At 31.5% G+C, this 25,917-nt stretch overlaps 1 protein-coding gene across 1 annotated transcript; it reads left to right on the plus strand.

The window, feature by feature from the left end:
* The first annotated feature begins 240 nt into the window (after positions 1-240).
* On the plus strand, positions 241-25,917 carry LOC127706237 (glutamate carboxypeptidase 2-like). Its single transcript, XM_052210734.1, has 18 exons — positions 241-518; positions 1,197-1,350; positions 1,763-1,870; positions 5,882-6,004; positions 8,100-8,283; positions 8,998-9,094; positions 9,994-10,080; positions 11,026-11,111; positions 12,352-12,471; positions 13,453-13,535; positions 14,382-14,445; positions 16,190-16,257; positions 17,126-17,190; positions 18,099-18,186; positions 19,486-19,735; positions 20,570-20,657; positions 21,532-21,624; positions 25,438-25,917. Exons 1-18 carry the CDS (start codon positions 301-303, stop codon positions 25,616-25,618), a joined length of 2,157 nt encoding a protein of 718 aa, XP_052066694.1. The 5' UTR covers positions 241-300; the 3' UTR covers positions 25,619-25,917.

Here is a 25,917-nt window from a genome sequence, read left to right on the forward strand (position 1 = left end):
AATTATATTTTTTATGGCGTTCCAAACTTTTTAATAAATACCTCTAATTTGTGTAGAAAATTATCCTTTGAGACATACATCAATGAAATTTCAGTACATTTTAGAATTGTAGCACATAAATGACCTTTCGCATTAATATAATACAAAACTTAAAGCAAAGAAATTCATTTACACCCATTTCCCTTACTGGGCCTCATACTTATATCATGCACGCTGTTATAATACGTAATTAACAAATTGTTGATTATATACAACACTTTGAGTGGTGAAGTTTATTTGTAAACGCGCGTGGAAGTAAAGATGACTTCCAGAGAATATAAGAAAGTTATATGGACAGCTCTGTTAATCTTGTTAGCGTTTATAATAGGCGTTTTGATAGGTTATTTTTCACGAACAATAGTGTTTCAGCCGGATTCCAGGACGAAGTTATTAGACAAACTCAATCGAGACGGGGACAATAGTATAACACAAAAGTTATTTGATAAAATAGATACAGGACAGATAGACAGTAATTTAAGGTATGTTGTTTTAGTTTTTGAAAGCCATACAAGTAATAACAATTCTTTAAATTTAATTACAAGGAAACGTGAGTTATTCTTCAAAGAGACACAAAAACACAACAAAAAACATAAGTGACCATACAATCTTAACATTAGACAATAAAATTAACGGTACCAATATACATATATATATACCTCTTGTCCAACTCTTAGGTGCTCTGAATATAGACCAGTGGTGAATAGATTTAACACAGACTCCCAAAAAAAATTCTGCTAGTTTAAACAATATTTTATTTTTCAAAATTGCAAAAATGACAAATATACAACAGAAATACAGAATTGCTAAGCAAGAAAAACTCTTATAAATCCTATGTATTACCCTCAAGAGTATTTTCAATATAGTAGCATGAAACCACTATTATTGCGCATAATACGTATTTCTGGACTCTCAAGACCAAAATTTCTGAAAGCCAAATATAAAGCGTTAAAAATCACTAAATACGAAAAGAACAAAGCGAAAGCAAAATAAACAATGGATCATCTAGAAATGGTTGGTATGGCAAAAAAAATTCCATTTACATGCATTTGAAATGTCATATGTTTGTTACATCATCATTAACACGCTATTGTTCTGATAGTGTTTATTAATCCATATTCTGCCAGGCAAAGGAATTTGCATTAGTGGTACTGTTTCAGAATACTAACAGGAAAACCCCGGTTAGCAGGGACAGAGAACAATAGAGAGAGTGGCGATTTTGTTCACCGACAGTTTCTTCAGTATGGCTTGCAGTCTGAAATTATAGAATATAACGTTACTTTATCATACCCTGACAAAACTGCTGATAATTATGTAAGTGGAAATTTAGCTCATACACATACTTTTTCCTACAATTTTATTTGATAAATGGTTAAAACATAGTTTTTTGAATTGAATCATAGTTTTTGATTTGTTCATATTCAAAATTTCATTTCAGATTCTTTCGTTGAAAAAGTAGTTTAATTTATCCGTTCACTCCATTAATATTTCTATTTTCAAAAAGTCCTAATTTTTAATTCCCCCCGGAAATATTAAGTTAACAAGAATGTTTAATTCGTGGAGATAACAAAATGCACAAATAAAATTAACAAAATTACGACACAAGAAACTAAAAGATTAAAACATAAGTTAAGGTAGTAGTGAATTATATAAAATATCAAATTGAATGATAGACTTCAATGATACTCCGTGTAATCTGAATTTCTTTTACTTTTTTTCATTTTAGGTTTCTGTAATCGAGGAAGACGGGACAGAAACATTCAAAACAGTTGTTATTGTTGAAGGAGATGAAGTACAACCATACAATGCATTCTCACCATCTGGAAATGTTATGGTAGGCACAAAACGTTGGTTATTTCATATTGGACAGCAAATTCGTTAACTTTATTAGAGTCACCCGCCTCAATAAGAGAACACAAGTTTGAGCTTTCTAAAAAGCTGGTGACTGCTTCGCTCTATCCTAATTTAAGGTAATATGTGTGCATGTGTTTGTTGATTTAGTGTTGGAAATGTGGTATTTTTAGATATTGATTGATATAAAATTGATGTCTTAGACTTGGAATATCAATTTTTGTATATATATTAGGATGAACTTTTCTGAAATTTTAAACTGGCTATTCAGTGTTTAGTTGTCAATGTGTTTTTGTGGAGTGTGGTTTTCTAGTTCTTTCAGCTGGTCATTGACATGCTATTTTGATTTCTAGTTCTGTAAATAATTTATTTATATATATATGAATGTTTAGGTATGTTGATTAAGAGTAACATGATTTCGAGTGATGAAGACAATAACAATCAAAACCAAGGAGTAAACAAAGACCTGTACAACCAAAAGATATTTACAGCAGTTAAAATAAATAAGAAACAGCAATAAATATTTCGTTTCAGTGAAAATGATGTTGTTCTACTTTGAGTATGCGTTATTCACCCATGCTTTTAACATTTTGTTCAATTTACTTGTTGAAAATTAAAACATTTACAAATAGACACGACTGTGGAGGTGTGCCTCTCTGGAGTTGTGACTAGATTGGCAGAAGTTATAAAATACAGATAATGCATTTTTGTAAACATTGTATAGAACATTGTTTAGTAAATCAAATCGTGAATATTGCAGATTAACAAAGCAAATAAACACGTATTAATAATTGATATTTCAATATTGAATTTCAGTGTGCAATATATGCATAATAAAACGAACAAGTTGCTTTCTTTAAAAAAGAAATGCAATCATGAACCTCTATGCCTGTTTGGAATGAAAGATCAGATAATTGTTCTATAAAGATACATGATTTTACGTCATTTCTTTATATATATATATACAAGTCTAAATTGAAAACAACGTTCAAACCTATGATTGCGTTGGATAAAAACCGCAATTTTTATACGTATATATATATATATATATATATATATATAAGATGTAGATAAACTGACATGGATTCTTTATGAAACTGATGTTCTATGTTAGGCATAATTTTCTTGTTAAAGAAATAATTTCTCTCTTTCCCACCCCTCAGTCGCTTCCGATAGATAACATTACAACATGATAAATAAGAGGCAAACACTGTATGTTAATTCTTTTCTGATGTGCTATTTTGGGAATTAGAGGTAGCTTCCTGGCCGAAGTCGAAATGTAACTGTGAAAAGTGTCTTTGTTGTAAAGAAGTTTAATGAAATGAATCATGATTATAAGTTGTTGTAGCCTGTTTGAAAATAGTTCAAAACCCTAAGTTATATTCTTATTTGTTAATCCCGAACTAAAACCATTTGGGAAAACCAATTACACTGGTTTGTATGGGTTGGTAATTGGCTATCATATTCAAGATATGCTTGATCTCAATTTATTTATACCCAGGCAACATACTCCAATCAGTCAGGTATTTAGAGTAGAAACAGTTTGAAACCTCAACTTTATACTTAAATCAGTTTGTTCAAACAAATCTCACTTTTTCATTTCATAACATGTTCTTTGTAAATTAGCCAAAATATAACGAAGTTGTTCATTTTTTGTTTTTATACGAGTGTGCGACAGACAGAGGGAAGCAGGAATAATAGTGCCAATTCAGTATAGCCCATGTCCAGTACGCAATTGAAAAATCATGTTTTTGCAATCGCATGTACGTTGAATACGGATATTGATTTTAAGAAAAAAAATATTTGGTTACTAAGTTGTGCTATTTTTTCTTATGAATACAAACGTTTTTGTATTGTCTTATTTGTTATTGTATCGTCCTATTTTGTCGCCAAAACGCTGTAGGCCTCTGTTTACTAGACACTCTAAATTCACTTATGAATACAGATTGCCTCGACTTCTTGAAAACAAATTGACAGAATTCCAAGAAACTTGCACTGATTCTTCTTTAGGGTGGACATGAAGTTGTGCACCAGCTACTTCAACTTTAAATCTGATTTTTTGGGGGGTCTACATACCAAAATCAAAAGAATTGGGTTTTTTTTTTTTGGGGGGGGGGGGGGTGTAACATAATAAAAACAAAAGAATTGACTAGCTATGCCATTTATAACTATATTTTTTGGAGAGAGTAGTCGACACACGTGCTTTTCCTATAAACGATTAACATACTCATCTCTTAATTTTATAAAATAATCTGGAATAGATAATATTCATCTCACTGTTATTATAATTCTTTGGACAATTGCTAATATTTTTGCAATCACATACCGTTAGTAACTTAAGTAAAATATTTTTCAATCCAAACATCGAGGAATATATCAGACCTCATTTTTTTTATTCCATAGACCATAAGTTTTAAATAAATAGAGAGTCATCACCTCAACTCCAAAGAATATCACTCAGTGTCAGAATTATTCTAAGGACTCAAACGCATATTCATTTATGAACTGTTTCGATATGACATATAATTTCTGCATTTAACACACCTAAAAGGTGCTTTAAATTTCGTCATACTTTCCAGTGTTGACTAGTATTTTGCAATAAGATTACGTATGGTTTCTTTATATAAAAAAAGAAAATGTGGTATGATTGCAAATGATGGTATGATTGCCAATGAGACAATTCTCCACAAGAGACCAAATGACACAGAAATTAACAACTATAGGTCACCGTATGGCATTTAACAATGAACAAAACCCATACCGCATAGTAAGCTACAAAATGCCTCGAAATGACAAATGTAAAACAATCATATGAGAAAACTAACTGCCTGATTTCATTGCGTTGTCTTTTATTCTAATTGCTTTTTTCCCCTTATTTATATTTAAGTTTGATACAAACGTAGAGCTTTAATTAATATAAATAGAAATTCATTATCTTATCTCTGACTGTATCTATCATCACCCAGTCTCTATAAAAGACAATCGTTATTTTATCTCTGAACTTGTATTAGTATTTCACTCCTGCTATTGCATAATTTATGCATAATCAACTTTTCTGTTATCCGTCATCTCAGATATGAAGCCTTAAAATTTAATTATTCTTTCAGAATCCTCATCATACCGCTAAAAATATTTTCATAAGTTAAATGTTTATCAGAAATGAAATATCTCATATCTGCATTTCACACATCTCAACGATTCTTTAAGGTTCAGTTTGTTTTTCTCTAATTTATTTTCTTTTTATTTCAATTTGTATTTTGATAACGATAAAAGATATTTTGTTCCAACATTTTAGCAATTAAATAAATTAAAATAGGAACATTTTTTTTAAAACTCCTTAATTACTGCATAACCATTGACGATAAATTTTTCGTTTAAAATCTAATGTCCAATAGATCGGAACTAAAATACACATTGTTAATTTTCCGGCATTTGATGTCGTATCCTGAGACGAGAAAAGTCTGTAATTCTTTATCTCATTTAAGCCATTAGCTGTTGCTGTATCTCAGCCGCATCATAAAGAAACCAATCAGAACCTATATATGATAAGTAATTATTTCAAGATGGCGTGTATATCGACTGAAACTAATAGCTCTGCAACGTGATGCGAAGCAAAATGAAACCGTTCCCTGAAACTGTGACTAGCTGTTAAACAAGTTTCAAGTTAGGCGCCGTACACTCTGGTTTAATCAATCACTCATATGCGAAGTGTCTTAATTTACTCTACAGTATAGCATATTATAATGCATTGTGTTGTATGTGACAATTGGTTGAAAAGGTTTTCATAAATTGACCAGTATATACTGGTATGTAGACAGCTATATTAAAACATGAACATATATACAATAGCTCATAGGTATAAACAAGAGATTACAGAACACTTTTACAAATATTTCAATGAAAGTAGGAAAGCATTCAATAATATCCGATTACAAATTTGAATTAATTTTTAGATTTAATTAGTCCTATCAGAATATTGAAATTTTCGTTTCAGGGAAATTTGGTTTTTGTCAACTATGCTCGGGAATCAGATTTTCAAAAACTTAATGATATGAACATCAATTGTTCCGGTAGTATTGTTATAGCAAAGTATGGAAAAGGCTTCCGAGGTAACAAGGTAAATACATAAACAAAAGTGCTGTTATTCTTTGATCTCTGCATATTGTATCTGAGGTTAGAATTCTCTAAATGAAACCCCATTGGAGTTGTAGCAGCTTAATTACAATTGGGAAATTACCGTAATTACTACGGATGTGACTAAGTCAATTCCCCAAATTGTACTGATATGACTGCACACATTGAAAATTCAGTCGGCCTTGCTAACTGAAGTTCTATCTGAAGTTAAGTTAATTTAGTGTGAACCTCTCTTTTCCTCTGTGATTTTGTAGGGTGAATGTAAAATCAATTCTTTGAAATTTTGCCTTAATGGTAATTTCACAATTTTGGCACAATTTACCCGAATTGAAAGTGGTATGGATTTGATAGAGGTATTTTGTCAAAAGTCCTTTGATTTCACATTTTAGATGTTGTGTGTCGATCTTTTAGAATTGAATAACATGCATTTTTTCTTGATTGATTTTAAATTAAGTTGCGAACTTCAATAATCATATTCAGTTGCTTGCGTCTATTATGTCATACATTGTTTATTTAATGGCTACGAAGAGCTTAATACATATACCAAGTGCAAACGTCTGTTCATCAATGGTGGTGATACCGTTAACAGATATAAGAAGATGTGGTATGAGTGCCAATGAGACAACTCTCCATCCAAGTCAAAATTTATAAAAGTAAACCATTATAGGTCAAAGTACGGCCTTCAATACGGAGTCTTGGCTCACACCGAACAGCAAGCTTTAAAGTGTCCCAAAAATTACTAGTGTAAAACCATTCAAACGGGAAAACCAACGGTCTAATCTATTTAAAAAACGAGAAACACTTATGAACCACATCAACAAACGACAACTACTGAACATCAGATTCCTGACTTAGGACAGGTGCAAACAATTGCAGCGGGTTTAAACGTTTTAATGGTACCAAACCTTCACCCTTATCTGAGACAATAGTGTAACATCACAACATAGAAAGACACACTATAAAATATCAATTGAAATGGCTTAACTCAATCAAAAGACATATTAACACCAGTAAACATACACTGAACAAATAAATTTGATCTATGATACAATGCAAATACAAAATAGATAAACTAAGGGAAGAATAATTAAAGTAACATGTTATACCGCTGTGAAATGTTAAACAATATGCTGCTTGAACAAAAATTTGCAATAACTTTAAACACGGGTAAATGAAATTTTTTGTTAGGTATACGTGTACAGTTCAAATGGAGAAAGGAAATATTTTTACAAAATAAATAATTTTGATGTTCATAGTACGAAGAAGTGAAAATTTATAGTAATACCAAACACTTATCAAAGCTGGTATATAGACCAGATATAACCCTGAATAAGTAAACATTAAGTAACAAAAAAGCATTACAATTAGTATCAACAGGTCAAATAAACAAGAAAGTACGATTTGAGAGTACTCACAGTTACTGACAGCTAGTTAAAAGCCCAAAACAATTAATAATAACAAATCATGCATCAGAGACTAAAATCAACTAAAAACATCCCAGGGATTTAGTATTTTAAGAGACCTATTTGTTCATACTTGTTCCAAGTGTGTTTTAGTGTGTTTTTACGTCTACCGAAAATTGTTTTTATTTTATTTTTTAATTCATTTTAAAAACATGTTCTCTATTATTTCCGTCGGATTTCATTGTGTACTAATGTAATATGTTGAGGGTCAACGCAAAGTTTGCATATACAGTTGTAAACTGCATATGCACATAAGCTAGTATAACAGTTCAGTATTTGCTATTCAATATTGGTTCGAATCTCATGACTAGTGATGCATGTATTGGAGGAAGGACATACCATATTGACTCATCTGCCCTTACTTCATTTAGAGTTCATGGTATTTCGATTGTTTCGGTAATGTTTGAAATATTTTTACTGACGTCTGTAAACAAAAATCTTCATATCTTAACTTTAAATTAAACACCAATAATATTTTAATATTAATTATATATGCAATATCTATCACAAATACAAGGAGATGTAAGAAAACGTCAAACAGCAACCTATCAACACAAAAATGGAAGACATCTTAAGGTTAACATACGGTCTTTAACAATGGTCTTTTTCCTACAGGTTAAGAATGCATATGAAGCAGGAGCTGTAGGTATAATACTATACTCTGATCCTGGTGATTATGCCCCTTCTGGTACAAATTCAACATATCCAGATACAGTTTTCCTACCAAACGACGGATCACAGAGAGGAAATATTGTTCTTAATAAAGGGGACCAGAGTACACCTGGATATCCAGCTAATGGTGAGTTTAATGTTGATTTTTTTGTAAAAAGAAACTAAACCGCTGATTTGTTGACAAACATATACTTAGACCGATTGGTGTAAGATTGTGCACGCTACAGTCTTATTCATGGAGCAAACGGATCTGATCCCTTCAACACATTTAGTCGATCAATAATGTTCAAAAATATTCTTTTTAATTAGTTTATTCCTTAGTAGAACTTCTATGTAAAAAACAAACCGAAACACAACTAAAAGTTTACTACAGTGTTGTGATTTCAACGGATACGTATTTCTTATACTGTTCTAAGTTGTAACGGCGTAGTTACCATCAGCTAATCAATTTCAGCTCAGATCTGAAACATTGACAGCAGTGTCTTCTTACGTCAGCATTACATGTCTACCGTCAACTAATCAATTTTAGCTGAGATCTGAAACATTGACAGCAGTGCCTCCTTACGTCAGCATTACAGGTCTACCGTTAACTAATCAATTTTAGCTTAGATCTGAAACATTGACAGCAGTGCCTCCTTACGTCAGCATTACATGTCTGACAAGAACATTCTGAACAATGATTGGTATCAGAAATAAAATGTCATTCTCGATTTTTACAAAAAAGTTAAAATTGTGATCGAAAACATTCTTGTCGTTATTGATCCAACGTAAAATGGAAAAACTTGTATAATAGTCATTTGAATTGAGTTTGTTATTTGTAATTATTGTTTTCAAATTACAGAATATTCTTACAGATTAAGAGAACATGAAATAAATGCTCGGCTACCAAAGATCCCGTGTTTACCCATCAGTTATAGTAATGCGTATAGCCTGCTGAGGTATAAGTGTGTACTATTTAATGGCGTTAATGACAAAAGTATGTGCTTTATGTAATCTTTGCCAAAATACTATGTGTAAATGACTTAACTGTTTTGTTGTCTTCTATCACATTAAGCTTTGGGAATAAGCTTTGGGAATGTCGATATTATTCTCGTCAGTCATATCAATTTCTGTTGGCATTGTTGTTTATTATCAAATTCGGTAACTTATCCTTTCGAATGCGATAAGCAAAATACAAAAATAAAATTGTCCTTTCAAAATAATGAAACGTATAATTTTTATGGTTACTCAAATCATGAATCACAAAAGTTTCCTAAATCTTCAACTTATGAAAACCATAATTTGAAACATCAACACAATCAGTATCAAAAACCTTTAAATGTTCGTCCCAGTTGCTATAAAATTTACTTTGCATAGATCATCCATTTAGGAAAATGTCTTGTTGTTGTGGATACGTAGATGGTGCTTACAAAATAGCAACCAAATTTATTAATTATAATTATGATAATAACATTACAATTCTAAATTACAATCAGTTTGTCCATCCGTCTATCTGTCCGTTAGCCTAACAAATATTTTCCTCATATTTTTCTTATGACTTGTTACGCGAAAGCGCTTTTCGGACTTGTCAAACGCTTACTCCCTGCTTTCCGATACTTTGAATTACGACTGTTGGTATGCTAGCATGTCAAAGCGTGCAGCTTCTTGTTGAATAAACATATCATATAAAGAATCAAGAGTTTGGAAATATATCCAGAAAATGAAGCGGACAGCAACAAAAGTAAACCATTTTCATACTGACACAAATAACCGTAATGTATGCTTCAGATAAAACATAAAAACGCTGTCATTTCATCTATATGTACTATTAATTAATTATTTCAATGCTATGTCAAAGTCTGATGACTGGTGACCAAGTACCAGACGAATGGAAAGGTAGTCTAAATATCACCTATAGAATTGGTCCAGGTTTAACTAATAAAAGGTAAGCTATCTAAGTTGAATAACACATTTCCAGGTGCTTTTAACACGAATAATGCATTTCAATTGAAATTTGCAGGAATGTTTCATCCTTGTTTATTTCCATGTTACTGTATTATTATTAGCAGTAGTATATTTTTGGTTTCCACTGTGAAATCTGACTGTCAACAACAGTAATAATAGATAATAAATTAGAGACAACGGTTGTTTACCGATGTACAAATATCATGAACCCATTAAGAAGATACAAATCAAAAATCAAAAACTGATGGAATCGCACGAACTCTAAAAGGGAATAGACCGGACGCGTCGACAGGGTATGTGTCATTCGAATCCACACTCAGTCAAAATGTCACAATCGTTAATTTATGGATCAGACAATTATTGTGGTATATAAAGATCTAATAAGATGTTCAACAATTATTTGATAAAAAAGACACCATTTGGGAAAAATCGAAAGACACAATTCTCTATTTATAAAAAAACCTACAAGGACGTATAAACCATCAATGGTCAATTAAACACACTAAATTAAAAAAAAAAGAGCAGACTAGAACTCACATTGTCTAAACAATTGAACAGTTCCTGCTCTATTATTATCACCCCGTCTTGCAGATTATGTTAAAAATCCTAAAATGAGTTATATTTGACGCAACAGCATCATGCAATAGTGATTGGTAAAAGTGTCTTTTATAACTTGGATTTTGTAATTGATTCAATAATTTGCATTTGTGATCGCTGTCTTCAAATAAAATTTATAGTAAAGATTATCTCCTTACTCAGGGTTTATCTTGAATTCAAGTTATTTTGTTGATTAAATGTTTTCAAGAATATGTTTTCTTCATTTGTTTTTGTATTCGATGCTTCATTCATAACTGGCCATCATTTAAAGGGGACAGTCAAATTCTATTCAAATTTATGTGAGATAAAAATGTGTTTATTATTCTAGGAAAATAAATCTCAAAGTTAGTAACACACTTGAATACAAACGTATCTTTAATGTTATTGGGAAAATTAAAGGTGAACTAGAACCGGGTGAGTCAACTTTATATATCTTAATATTATTTATGTATATTCAAGAAAGCTGATAATTTAATGAAAAAAAAGCAATAGGCAATATGTCAATCAGAATGAATATTAGCAGCCAGGAGTATTTAAAATTAATTTTGAGGGCTGTTAAGTAACGTTATCAAGTCTTACATATGGGGATATTTCATACATACATAGCATATAGGATTTCCTCAAGTATATCCTAAAACAGATTCAAATGCTTATCAAAGTATGTTATGAAAGCACCTTTTATGTTTCAAAAATAAAAATACAAACTGAGGATCTAAGCTATAGTGAAGTTTTATGCAAAAGAACGTTGCATTGAAAGAATATCATACTGTTCAACAGAACGTCGCAAACAACTTCATTATGCTTTCAATTTATATTAAAATGTAAATGATTTAATGTTCATATTTCAAGTAATTTATATTGATCATTGTCATTTTGCTTATTCTAACATCGGACTCTGACTTCTTTTAAACTGAGTTTTAGTGTGTGTATTGCTGTGTGTTTGTTTATTTCACATTGACTAGAGGTATAAGAGGAGGGTTGAGATCTCACAAAACACGTTTAACCCCGCCGCATTTTTGCGCCTGTCCCAAGTCAGGAACTTCTAACTTTTGTTAATCTTGTATGTTTTTTTTTTATTTGGTACATTAGTAAGTTTCAGAGTTTAGTGTGACGTCCATTTTCGCTGAACTAGTATACATTATTGTTCAGGGTCCAGTTGTAGTCCGCCTCCGGGTGCGATATTTTCTCGATGTGTTGAAGACCAATTGGTGGCCTTGAGCTGTTTTCTGCTCTTTGGTCGGGTTGTCTGACACATTCCCCGTTTCTTTTCTCAATTGTATTGTCAGAAAATATAAGGGCTCAAAAATTGTTGCGCCTGACTTGCGTTTCGTTTACATCAAACCAATTAGTGCAGCTGGAATTAAAACAATTGAAATGTCAACTCCAGTACGAAGATAAAGAGCTTTGAAAACCTAAGTTGTTAAGATGTTATGGTTGAAACACTTAGTGTTTCTAAACATGAAACACTTTATAAACAGTATACAAACATATACAATACCTATTTTTCACCTACGTAGAAAAATGAAAAGTCTTCCAAAATCAGCAAATTAACCTGTCTCATACAGAAAGGTGTTTTTTTTTTTATTTGTTTCATTTCTTCAACCAAGTATCAGATAGTGCTATTATTATTGTTGTTGTTGTGTTATATCTGCAGATAGATATGTGATGCTCGGTAACCACCGGGATGCCTGGGTTTTCGGTTCAATAGATCCGATGTCGGGTACCATAGTTATGATGGAAACAGCCAGGGTTTATGGACAATTATTGAAAGAAGGTTATTTCTTATAATCCATTATTCAAAATATTAATTTAAATTACCTATTAAATATAATCCAATGCACTGCTACTTATTGAAGTTTGGAACCGTTAATTCTCTCCTTAAATTTCTCTTTATCGGTTTTTGTCAGGTTTTAAAAGCCATTTATCTTTTAGGCAGCATTTTATATTTTGTATTTTTAATGTTAAGAGGTGACATTTTAGCTTCTAACAATAACTAGCCAGCATCTTACATTTGATACAAATAATATCTAATGATTTACAACTATCAAAAGAAGCGTAAGCGAATGGTTTGTACATAATTTTACTGGACCCATTTATTCATTTGTTCCAGCATTACAAAAATTTGGTTTCGTCTCTCGATTTACAACACAATAAAACAATGAGAAAGTTTTGACATAACAAGATTGCTCTATATTCGCAAAAGTTGCTGCTTATTATGAATATTCATAGCTTTGAAAATGAGTCAATATCGAAAAAGCATAAGTAAGGTAGATGTTCATAAAATAAGATGTTCACGCATCGTTGTAAATATAACGGAATTTGATAAGACTGTCGTACAAGTGAGAGGTTTAGCGCTATAAAACCAGGTTCAATCCACCATTTTCTACATTTGAAAATGCCTGTACCAAGTCAGGAATATGACAGTTGTTGTCCATTCGTTTGATGTGTTTTGTCATTTGATTTTGCCATGTGATTAGGGACTTTCCGATTGAATTTTCCTCGGAGTTCAGTATTTTTGTGATTTTACTTTTTATATATGAGTATCGTAAACAGTATATTTATTGTAAATTAACTGCTTTCTTTTGTTTATCATAAATTGCCTCCGCAGTTGTTGGTCACATATGCCTTAATTACCTTTTTACGATCTAATTACAGTTGATTATTTCTTAATCACTTTTATTATTTTTGTAAACGGTCTGCCATATTCAATATATATTAGTGATGGACTATTAACTGGTGTTGTACTTTTTAATAGGATGGAGGCCCCGACGATCGGTGTTGTTTTGTAGTTGGGATGCCGAAGAATTTGGATTAGTAGGATCTTTTGAATGGGTGGAGGTATTTATAATCTTTTTATATATTTGTTTTATGTTTCGAACACTTCAGGTCCTTCATTAAATAATTAAATTGCAAAAACATAGTAAAATGGTCATAATAGGAGGAAAAGATACCAATGGATCAATCGAAAAGCAGAAGTCCAACATGGACAAAGGGAAAACGAAGAAAAATAAAATAACAGTCAAAAAACATAACTTATGTTCTTCGAAGAACACTAGTTTCGGCTCCACTAATGTCACCGTTTTGTATTTATAGCAAGTTAAAGTTTGTTACATTGATGTTCTCATTATCTATATTATGGACCATTTGTTCTAATTATAAAAATATGGAGAAATGATCTGAAGGCCAATAAAACAACTATGCAGAAATGACCAAAGGATGAAGATATAAACAACTATAGGTCATCAGTGGAAAATTATTATTAAATACAGTTAGACATTTTAAACTGGGGTTGATAATTTTCCCCCTTATTGTGATTTTAAACTTATATGCTTAGTCTCAGTTATGATAATGTGTCAACCAAGACACTCGTCACTTATGCTACCATCACTGATAAAAATAAATTCAGAAACACTTATACCAACATTTACATTAAGAATATACACCGTTGGACAATTTTACGCTTATTTAAAGTTATATGCATTTGTGCCATTTTCGAAGCTTTTAAATAGCTTTTTTTTTATTGTATATTCATTTGAAAGATATCAAAAAGAAACATATTCTGTCACTGAATGTTCTATGGTGTATTTCCTCTTTATTTTATGACACCACAAAACATAAAAAACGATTGAATGAATTACAAAATTGCAAAATAATTATACATTTAGAATGAGGACTGTTTTACAGGATAACAGCAAATGGTTGACATCTCAAGCTGTTGCATATATAAATGTAGATAGCGCGGTATCAGGTAATATTATATACTCTTCAACGTAGTAACCTTCATCCTTAACTTTATAACATTCTTTTAATAATTCATATATCATAATTTCATTAAGTGCATATTGTTAAATTTAAAGTACATATATATCCAAAAAGGAAAGATAATTAAAGTGCTTCCAAGCACTGACTTAGATAATCCTTATTGAACAATAATAAGAGAGAGGCGGAAGATACCAAACGGATATTCATAAGACCATGACAAACTGACAACGCCATGGTAAACAACATCTTTAAAGTGATTTGAATACACATGAACTATACAGACCGTACAGATTGTAAATGTGACTGTCTCGAGTAGGCTTAATCGTTATTTATATTTTTATCATTATTTTATGATTGACCGTTCTGTTATAATTTTTGCCATTGTAAATTGCATCTGAGATTACCCTCGGTTTTTGGTGGGATTCGTGTTGCTCAGTTCTAGTTTTCTATGACGTATTTTGTAGACTGTTGTGTCATGTGTGTATTTTTGTCGCTTTTCATGTTATGCCATATCATTGTCGGTTTTTCTTCGACTTGTGATTTTTAAATTTTTTCTCGGTATCTTCTGCCTCTATTTTCAATATAAAAATGGTATGGTATTTACTCTATTAATATGTAATTTTCTGACAAGGTCTGTAACATACATCTTGGTATGCCTCCTGGTATTGTTTTTGAATTTTAGATTTAGAGTGTTGGTCAATTTAGAGAATTATTTGTTAGTTTTCTGTGTCAAAAAAGTAATAACAAAAATAACGGATCCAAGGTAAATTCAAAAAGGGGGAGTCTAATAAAACTGACAAAATCATACTTAGACTATATCAACCAACAGACGAATGGAAAACAACTATCATATTCCTGACTATAGAATTTTTTTATGTAATGCCGTTCTCTACAATGCACGGATGAAAAGAAATTGACATTTAGTAAAGAAATCCGCTCGAACTGTTGCTAGAGATATTGAATTTGCAATGGGCGGAGAGATTTTTGCTCCATGTTTAAGTCCTCTCAGTGACTTTGAGATGATTTTGAAATACATCAGTAAAAGTGTTGCGTGGAGCTAATAAAATGGATATAAGCAAAATTGAAGGTGGCAACTGTTTTCATACAAAACTAGGAAATTAAGAAAAAAAAGCTTTGAAATATGCAGGAAACATCGACTGCATTCATTCAACAAAATTGTAAAATAACGTAAAAATGTAATAAAACTTTGATTTTGTTTTCGTAAAAGAGAGGCAAAAGATACAAAAGGGACATTCCAACTCATAAGTTGGAAATAAACTGACAACGTCATGGCAAAAAAAAGAAAAGGATCAAAAGACAAATAACACTATACAAAACACACCATAGAAAACTAAAGATTGAGCAACACGAACCCTATTCTAAACCCGGGATGATCTCAGATGCTCCGAAATGGTAAGCATATCCTACTCCACATGGAACACCCGTCGTGTTGCTCATGTAAGTACAAATCCAGTGATAAGTCTAATTTGGTTGGTCACATTCGGGGTTACAACAAAAAAAATGTTTTTCTAAATGAACAAAAAAATACAATATGTACAAATATATGATTAGTAAACTTGAACACCATACTAGAGCTCTTAAGAAATGCTGATTGTAAAGCACAACACATCGATTTTTAGTTTGAAAGAACCTGCGTATGATTAAGTCTTGCTGAGCTGAAAAGCTGAGAAAAACTATGAAATAATTTAATGTAATTTTGTGACGTGCAGGGAATGACACAATTCATTTAAAAACGGTGCCATTGCTTCAAAAGGTGTTTGAGGATGCATCAGATAAGGTAATTCATTTCTTAATTGTTTTGGCATGTTATTTAACCATTCTTTGAAAGTATCTTATATCAACCTAAAAAATCGATATTTTACAGTACATGGACGAAAGTTATTCCTTTTCAGTATTTTCCTATATATTTTGATAATATCAAACATTTCATAATAATGAGTTTATAACTAACAATTTTTTGTAAATTGTCAAAACAATAATTTTAACTCACCAATTCGTCTGTTTTGACAACTGTTTATTTTTTCTTGTTATGTTTTTTTTCATAGTTTTGTTTGACATTGCTTTCAAAATTTTAGAAGTATAATATGGACCTATTTTTTTTACGTCAAGAGTTACTTAAGGTATATAGGATTATTGTGTGTAAATCCGATAAATGTCCGTGCTGATATTTGAATCCTGATCTCGCGATAAAAGATGTATTTTACAGACATCTTAATCAGTTATAACGTTTGTTTCGTTTCAAATAGATATTGAACTTGAGGTGTCGAAAATTCTGCAACTTTGAGCAAGAAAATATGTTTCTTCAATGAGTTTATATTATGAAGAAGAATATATTCTTATGTACTTTTAAATATGTGTAACACCCGCGCGCACAGACAAAAATAAGAATTTAATTTCAACGTTACTCGTTGTCGATGATGATTTTAGTGAAATGTTTTGTGCTGCTTTGTCGCATTAATATCAAATCTATATAAATCATCTTTAAATGTATAAACATGACCAAATACTATATCAAATAAAACATTTTTACCTTTAGTTGAACCACAAACTTCATAAGCCGAAGAAAAAATTGACATATATTTAAAATTGAGTGCAAATATTTCATATAGAACTGACACTCATTGATATAGCTTTTTTATACGCAGGTACCTGACCCTTATGGCAAATACAAAAGTGTATATGAAGCTTGGAGTAGTCACCCAAGGTTCAGGTTTGTACATTTTAATTCAAATGTAATAACTAAACGCATGTGTTTCTCTCCGATCAATCAAAATACCGGACATCAGATTTCACAAAAAGAAAAAGGAAAGAACAACAAGAAAACGTTTGAGTCATACACAACTTTCGAGCACTGCAGGGCCGAGGACATGTTAACATATACGTAACAGCACAAACAAAACCATCTATACTACTCAGTTAATCGTACATTTTTCATAAGGTTCATCTTCATTCTAGATTTATACATATACTCAGTTCAATAAACAACGTAAAGATCACTTTGACTCGACTCTTTATTTGTTAAAGAAATAGAAATATGTCAAAACTCAAATTAGGAGAAAGAAGAACACACAACGCAAAAGCAAATAATAAGGACGAAGCAAAAAAATCTTTAAAATATTATATATTAATCTAAAGATTACGCGACAAGAACACCTTTAAGGGTGTTCGCTCCTCTTGTTTCTGAATTTTTGCCAGATATTTGGAATCCTCTGTTTTTATCCATGTACTGCCATTAAAAAAATATTTCCCCGCTAACCCCTACTTTTCTTTCCATAATTTTATTACATATAGTTTTCAAAGCCATATTTGAAAATGCTATAAAATCCTTGCTATTTTTTCATATTGTTTTAAAGAAAAAGGGTGCCAATGTTAAATATATGAAAAATCTAGAGAGAATTATTTCCCGCCAAATTTTCAATGGCTTATATCTCGAAAACATGCACACGGACCCTTCATTTTTTTCTGCTTTTTTAGTTCCTTTATTTATAGACTATCAATTTATAAAAGTCTTTAAAAAAGCTTGTTATTTTGAAACAGAGTAGCGAACATCCTAATACACCGGTGACATTTTGATATATAGTTTTGTTGAATGCTTATATTTTAATTTTTGGTTCAAAGAGTGTACAAAATGGGTGGTGGTAGTGATCACGTCCCTTTCCTCGCAGGACTTGGAATACCATCTATGTACCCAAAGTATTCGTACTTGGTATGTATACTTCTTTTTAATAATTTTATCATTTACCCAGTCACGGTAAAGTGTGAGTAATACGTGATGGAGTTTCACAATTTCTGTATTATAACATATTACCGTATGATTCCGCTGGCAATACGCAGAAGTGTTACTGAAAACACCATCATTACACATGCTAGAGATCAAATTGAATAAAAACAAAATGTGGAAAACGTTTAAAGGATTAAAAATTGTTAAAGAGAGGCGGATGACACCAAATAGTGTAATTAGTATACACAGTTGCTGTTTAATCATATAATAATGTTGTCTAATAAAATCAAACGATACCATATATACTAATAGCCAAAAATGGACAACGAATCAGAGAGATATGCATTAAGGAGATACATTCCTTAATTACAAAAGATTCTTTTTCATAACAGCAAATTTCAATAAAACAATATCCACAGTTCCTAACTGAACTACTTAACTGCTGATACCATCTAGCGTATTTATCCGCTGGGTACTGGCATTCCGCAACTACTGGTATCTACTCAATGGTAGTAGCATGAACGCTCGATACTAATTTCAATTTGGTATTTCTTTTGGTACACTAGAGACCAAACTATTTGATAGCAAAATATATAAAATAAAGGGTCTTTACCGAACAGCCAAAGCTTCTTAACTTAGTGAAAGCCGTTTATTTATCCACAAATCCTAAATCAGCGCTTAACAGTTCATGATAACATTTTGTTTCCATTTTATGTATATTATACTTTGAACGGTTTTCGGAGATTTTAACAGATTCATTTGTCTACTTGATACCTGTATACAACGGGTTGCAGTAATATTAATTTTAGCATTGCTGATGGAACGAAAATTAAAATTCTTTTACCGCGGATATTGTCAAATCATCGAAACAATATGTCATATTTCGTCGACTTTTAAACGGATTCGTACATGCCATGGCAAACAAGACGGTGTCAATAGTAGAGCAGGTACTTCTTATCTACTTCCTTGGACGCTTAAATTTCCTTTGGGGTTTTGTTGGAGTTTGTGTTTGCTCATTCTTTGCTTCACTGTGTATTGTTTTGTAAGCTGTTGTTTTTCTGTTAATCGCTTCTCTTTTGACAGTGGTGTTTTCTGTTTTGTTTCGACCCCGGGAGTTCGGTTTTCACCATCAGAACCTACCCTTCCTTTTTACGCCTCTGATGAAATTGAAAACTAACAATTACCCTCTGATAGACACTAAAAATTAGATATTTGTCCATATGTCTGTATTTTTTTATGTACTGTTTGTTGAATGGCCTCCTTCAAACATGTAAAATGTTTCAGAAAGATATTTGGGACTCTACAACAACACCACTTTATCATTCCCGTTATGAGAATTATCATGCATTCAAAATGATTGATCCAGAACTGAAGTTTGCAAAAACGATGACATCCATTATATCTGAGAGCATTAGAAATTTGGCTGATTCCCGAATAATTCCGTTCGACGTTGATAGATATCTTGAATATATTTCCAACGCAGTGGAAGAACTATTGAACCATTTAGGACAAGTAGTTGGACCAAAGATGGAAGGTTTGTATGGTATTAGTTTACCTAATGTAGAAGGTTAGTTTTGTTTTATCAAGTCCGGTAAGTTTTGTCCCATTATGTATCTCAGGTTTTAAGATCAGATTGTTTATAAAACAATTAAGCGTACCATCAACTGTGAAGATAAATGATAACAATGAAGCTATGTAAGGCTGTTTGTATATCCATGTATTTTAGTTAGATTGTTTTGTCGTGAATATCCATTTCATACCGCTTATTTCTGGATAAATAATGTGTTCAACTGCAACTTTTGATAGTATAACGTCTGAGATCGATTACATAGTTAACGGTCTTGGTAATTGCAACAACTTCGTACACATGAAAAAACGCCAATTTCAAATGTATATAAATATGTTCCGAAATGCCTGTTCTATTGCCTCTGCTCCGCTTCGCCATTGAATTTGCATTTGCGACCGTCATAACACAGATTGCCTGATTTATTTCGTGAATCATTGACATGTTTCCTGACAAATGTTAAAAGAATGTGTCAGTGATGTTTTGTTTTTATGTATTAAGGATATGTTACGATATGTCTCAAGTGTGCCATTCTATAATCTCATATCATGTATACTACCCATTCCGTTTATGTATGTATTTTTGATTCATTTAAACTCATTGCATAATGACCCACTATACCGTATGTAGTAAGCTATAACTACAATTGCTTGATGGATTAAATTGGAATAGCTAGGAGCTGTTGTCGTTGACGAAAACTAAGTCGCAATATTTTGCTCTATTTCGGTTTTCTGCTATATGATGGTGATGAAGAATTAGTAGGTCTACTGAACAAATGCCATGGAGTGTTTTCTTTTTTTGCAGAGTGGATACATAGATCTGTTAACGCCTTTCATGTATCAGCTTCTCGTTTGAAATCGATCATCGCAGCAATAAACAATGACAATGATGAGTAAGTTCATATATTGTATATGGTTAAAATTAGAGTCAGTATAAATCAATCAAAAAAGGGTTAGAAGTTTGTAATGAACATACAAACATTATAGTAGCAAAAGTTATCTTACTGCAAATGTTGGGTTTTTTTTAATTCAACAGTTCATTATGTTTCGATACAATAAAAATTTTCAGTTTCAACATTGAATGCCCTGTAGTTCAGAGCCTACAAGAAATGCGTAGTAAATTTGTTTCAGAAGAGAACAAAGCTTATGCGAATGAAAAAGGTCACAAATCAATTCACAAATCTCATTAATTAAAATCAAACACCAACATACGATTCTAAAGCTAATGAACTATATCAGTTGGATCTTACCCTTTTAGAGGAGAAGAGTGTACCGTATCATAAAGTTACGACATTGTTGGTAATTATCATCTGTCATTTAAATGAAAAGAAGAAATAAGAAAAGATACCAAGAGGAAATAAAAACCACAAGTTTGATACATATATTTAAAAGAAATGAACTAACAAATAAACAGTAGCCACCATGAATAAAAGATGCACAGAAAACTAAAGATTGAGCAACACGAATGAATTCCGATACTTCAGAATGGCAAGCTGATTCTGTTCCACTAAGGTGAAATATTCAAAGATTGAAGTATATCATCAAGACTGTTAATGAAGAAAACGTTTATTTCATACGAAGTGTTTCATTTGCCTTTATTATATCAGCTCTTCATACTTAAACATTTATATGCCAATGAAATATGAGCAACTGATTCGTATATTAGGAAATCTACTTTTATTCCATCTGTTTCTCGTTGGTCAATATAATTGATTATTTGACAAATACCCTTTTTTTGACTTTATATATTTTTTTAACTTTTCACAGTCCTTTGTATGCTAGACAAGTAAATGACAAGTTGTTATGGTTAGAACGTACTTTTTTGATCGATGAAGGATTGCCAGGAAATTCTATGTACAAGTGAGTAAAACAAAGATTAAGGTGATTGCATGAATAATATAGATACGCAATCTAAAATAAAAAAATACAAGTGCATCATAAGGAGTTAAGATTTTTGTGAGCCCTCGAGATTTAAAAAAAAATGAAACAAACAAATATTAGCAAAATTTACATATATATGTTAGTGTTAGAGATAACTTAAAAAAGATAATAATTTCAGATAAGACCCTTTGTCATTAATATCAAACAAGTCCGTTAACTTTTACAAACATCTTCTCTTCTAAAACAACTAGGCCAAATTTAACCAAACTTGGCCACAATCATCATTGGTTTCAAAAATGTGTACGATTACGAAGCCGGCCAACTAAGATTCCAACGTGGCTAAAAATAGACCATTGGGGAAAATTACAAGTTTCAACTATTATCTTGAAATCTGCTTAAAAAATAGAGAAAATCTGACAAGTGCAGAAATGTTCAGAATGTTGAGATCTACCTATATTCTATCTTCATTTAAACTGTCAGACGACTTTTTATAGGAGTTATTGCCCTTAAATGACGATTTTCATCAAGTTTTTGCGTTTTTCCTTAATATTTTGAAAACTATAATAAATAGATAAAAACTTAAAGAAGCAAAAACGATTAGCATATATGTAAGTCAAATGACCGATATTGTCCGATGACCCCTTATTGGAGTTTTTGGTCTTTAATGACGATTTTTAGTGTGTTTTGGCCTATTATCTTGAAAACTAAAGTAGATAGATAAACTCTTTAAATAGCAAAAATCATCAATATATTAAAATCTACAAATAAGTCAACATGGCCGAAATCGTCAGTAGACTCCTTACTCTTCACAATTTTTACCAATTTTTGGTGTTATTGCCTATTATCTTGAAAATTGTTAAAAAATAGATACACACATTAAAATAAAAATCAAAGCCTTAAAGGCTGTAAAAGCAATTGCTGCCATGTTAATGTTTTGGGGACTTTTATTTTTCATCCACATATATATAAGAATTAAACCTGACAGGAGTGTTGTCTAGTGAGAAGTAAGAAGGTTTTAACTTTATATCAATAAAAGACTTTAGCAGAAAGTCATTTGTTTTATATTTCACAAGGAGACAACACGTTTACCAGGCTAAAGTTGGGGTCAAATTTACATGTGCTGAAACATATAACTCAAAAAGAAATTATCCCCTGGTAGTGTTTGTAACTGGGCAATAATTTCCTTTATTGATTTAATTTTAACAATTATCATAATTAATTTAAATTTAACCATTCAATTAAAACATTTCAACTTTCCAGACGCAAATGTTGAAAAACGGGAAAGAAATAAAATATCTTTAAGGTTCATCTATACACTTAAACAAAAATGGCTGTTTTCACCATGAAATTTTCTCTGCGTACAGACAAAACTGTGTAATTTTAAAAGTTTTAATGCCTGGCAGCACCTATATAAATTTATGTTCCATCCAATTTATGTTCTAAAAAGTTAAAACACTTTATAGATTTTGATGAACATTTTCTTTCCTTGCCACAGAAGATGGTGAAATAAACAAACACCTGAGTTCTCTTTGATACAGTCCACTCATTTACACTATTTAAATCACCTGTGTTGTGAGTAGATTTCTATTGTCACTCTATTATCCATATCAATCAATATGATACAATACAATCATTACCTGAGGGGGACCATCTCAAAGATTTCACATGACTTTGTAGATTTTTACACCACCTGTGGCAAGGAAAGAAAATGTTTAGCAAAATCCTCAAAAGTTTTTTTATTTTTAAAACACAAAATGAATACAACTTGTATATATCTAGGTGCTGCCAGGATTTTAAACTATTAGAATTACACAGTTTTGTCTGCATTTAAAGACAATTTCATGGTGTAAACACAGCCATTTTTGTGAAAGTGTATAGATGAATCTTAATACAAGACATAAACATGTAAAAAATAAATATATATTTCAGCTTACTAAAAATATTTTCATAATGTTACTTTGTCTTCATTTCTTACAACTAAGTCCCAAACATTATTGCTCAGTTGATATGTGTCATCCTCATGCGGTACGAGATAACTATAATTCTCAAGAATCCCGAAAAGGTGGGTCATCACAGACAAACATGACATTAAATCGTCATTATACGAACAAAAACAAACAGCTCTTCGTTGCTTTGATATTTATCAATTTTCAGGAAACATTGCGAAAAATTATCTTCAATATTTCGAAAACATGTGAAATAAAATTGTAAACACGGTGGACCGTCGAGTGTCAACACACGTAGTAGACTCGTCCACTGGAAAGACGAGGATAATGGTTTCATCATTTGTCATGCATACCCAGTTTTGATTATGATATCCAACAGGACGTACTTTTTTCAATCTATGAATCTATGAAACTAGAAAATTCCAAATTGTAAATATCTCTTCATCTGGACTTGGAATCTACCACTTTTTGACGGGTCCATTTCATTAGTAAGGTGATCGATAAATCTTACGGAGTTATGACAAAAAAGGAAAACGAACTTATTGTTATGTGTTTTTAATAAGGGTTTCGTTCCGCTAAATTATTTGCGCAAACAAATCAACAAAATAGGTCAGTTAAGTTTGCCTATTTTTCATATTACAGGTAATCATTTGACACTACGTATAACCTGTGTAGTGATTTTGATTTTACGATAAATTTATGAATGAACGATAATTTTATGAATGAACAATAGCACCTGGCCTCTTTCTTAGAGAAACACCAATTAAACATATAAAACCGTATTTAATAAGAGATAATTCAGTAAAATTTTCAATACTGAATCAACAACTGAAATTATTCCATATTTTGTTGTAACATCGTACGAAAAGAGAACGGAATCGCAGGTATAAAAATGCACTTTTTTTCACTCGGACTTATATGTTTTTTGTTAGTCAAACGGTTGTCCCCCTAAATACAAAAATACATCTACAAGAACATATGCTGAAACCTCTTAAATCCACTAACGTTTTTCAAAAGTTTCAAGCTATGTATTGCATTAGAAAACATACATAGTTGTTTAAGAATGACAGACCAGGAGACTGTTTAACAAAATACTATGGCTTGATCTTGGCGGAGTCTCTGATTTGCGTCACAAAGATGGCCATACGCGATGGCATTAAAGCAATTGCTTTGAAAATGACCAGCAAGACTAGATCTACAAATAAGTCAAATTTTGCCGAAATGGTAAGTAGACTCTGTATAGGAGTAATTGCCATTTTTTTTAGGGGGAGGGGGGGGGGAGGCAAAAACTTAAGAAGATAGAGAGAAATTGTAAACAGAAAAAATGATCAGTAATACAAGATCAAGATTTTTTTTTTTGTGTCATCAATTCTATTCTAGTCCTTTATGTTTGAGGGTCTATTGTTGAAGATGTACATAGACCTAAGTGAGCGACAAAGGCTTATTAGAGCCTCTAGTTTTATAATGAAGAGCTTCAGCGTAATTTTCGTATCATTTCTATGATGTTTGAAAAGGAAATTGAAATCTAGACTGTATGTGAATATTAACTGGAAAAAAAATAAATGCACCTCTCATTTAAATAACGAAAAATGAAGAAAAAACCAATGTATTTTTAAATTTTGCTTCCGATGCTATCTCTAAATGAAAAAGCTTCTGTCCCAAGTAACAACAATCCTAAGAAGGCGACGGAATGTAGGATCGCTTGGTCTCGCTTTCCTGACTTTCATCGCAGCCAAGACAAAAAATTGAAGTTATATGTGTCCAATTGGTATTTCATAATATACCGCTTTGAAATTTTAAAAAGATGGTGGTTTTGCACTAACTTCTCTTTCGATCTTTTTTTCAGACATTTATTACATTCCCCTGATTCAGCAAATTATTACGGTGGTGTGGCATTCCCTGGTTTAGGTGGAATTACTCAATGTATTGACATTCAAAATACAACTGAGTGTCATGTGGAAATTCATAAACACGTAGCTAAGATAATACAATGTATCATTGATGCTGCTAAAACTTTAAACAGCTAAACAGACAATGTTAAAATATTCTGTATAGAACTTCATTGTCTGATATTATATTTGAACATAGCTATGAGAGGGATGAATTATTTTTTTGAATCTTCATCATTATTCATAATCATGCCACTATTTGGCTTTCCACGATAATGAGTGTCTATTTACCTGCATGCAAAACCCGATAAAATATTCGTTTTGCTATTTCTGGTTTAACAGGCCTATAAAAACTGCACTTACATTTAAGTTAGTTCATTTTGTTGAAAATTGTATCGTAATTGTTATACTTGAACAAATAAAATTCGTTCCACAAA

This window comes from Mytilus californianus, unplaced genomic scaffold (assembly GCF_021869535.1).
Source record: "Mytilus californianus isolate M0D057914Y unplaced genomic scaffold, xbMytCali1.0.p SCAF_6, whole genome shotgun sequence".
Classification (NCBI taxonomy): domain Eukaryota; kingdom Metazoa; phylum Mollusca; class Bivalvia; order Mytilida; family Mytilidae; genus Mytilus; species Mytilus californianus.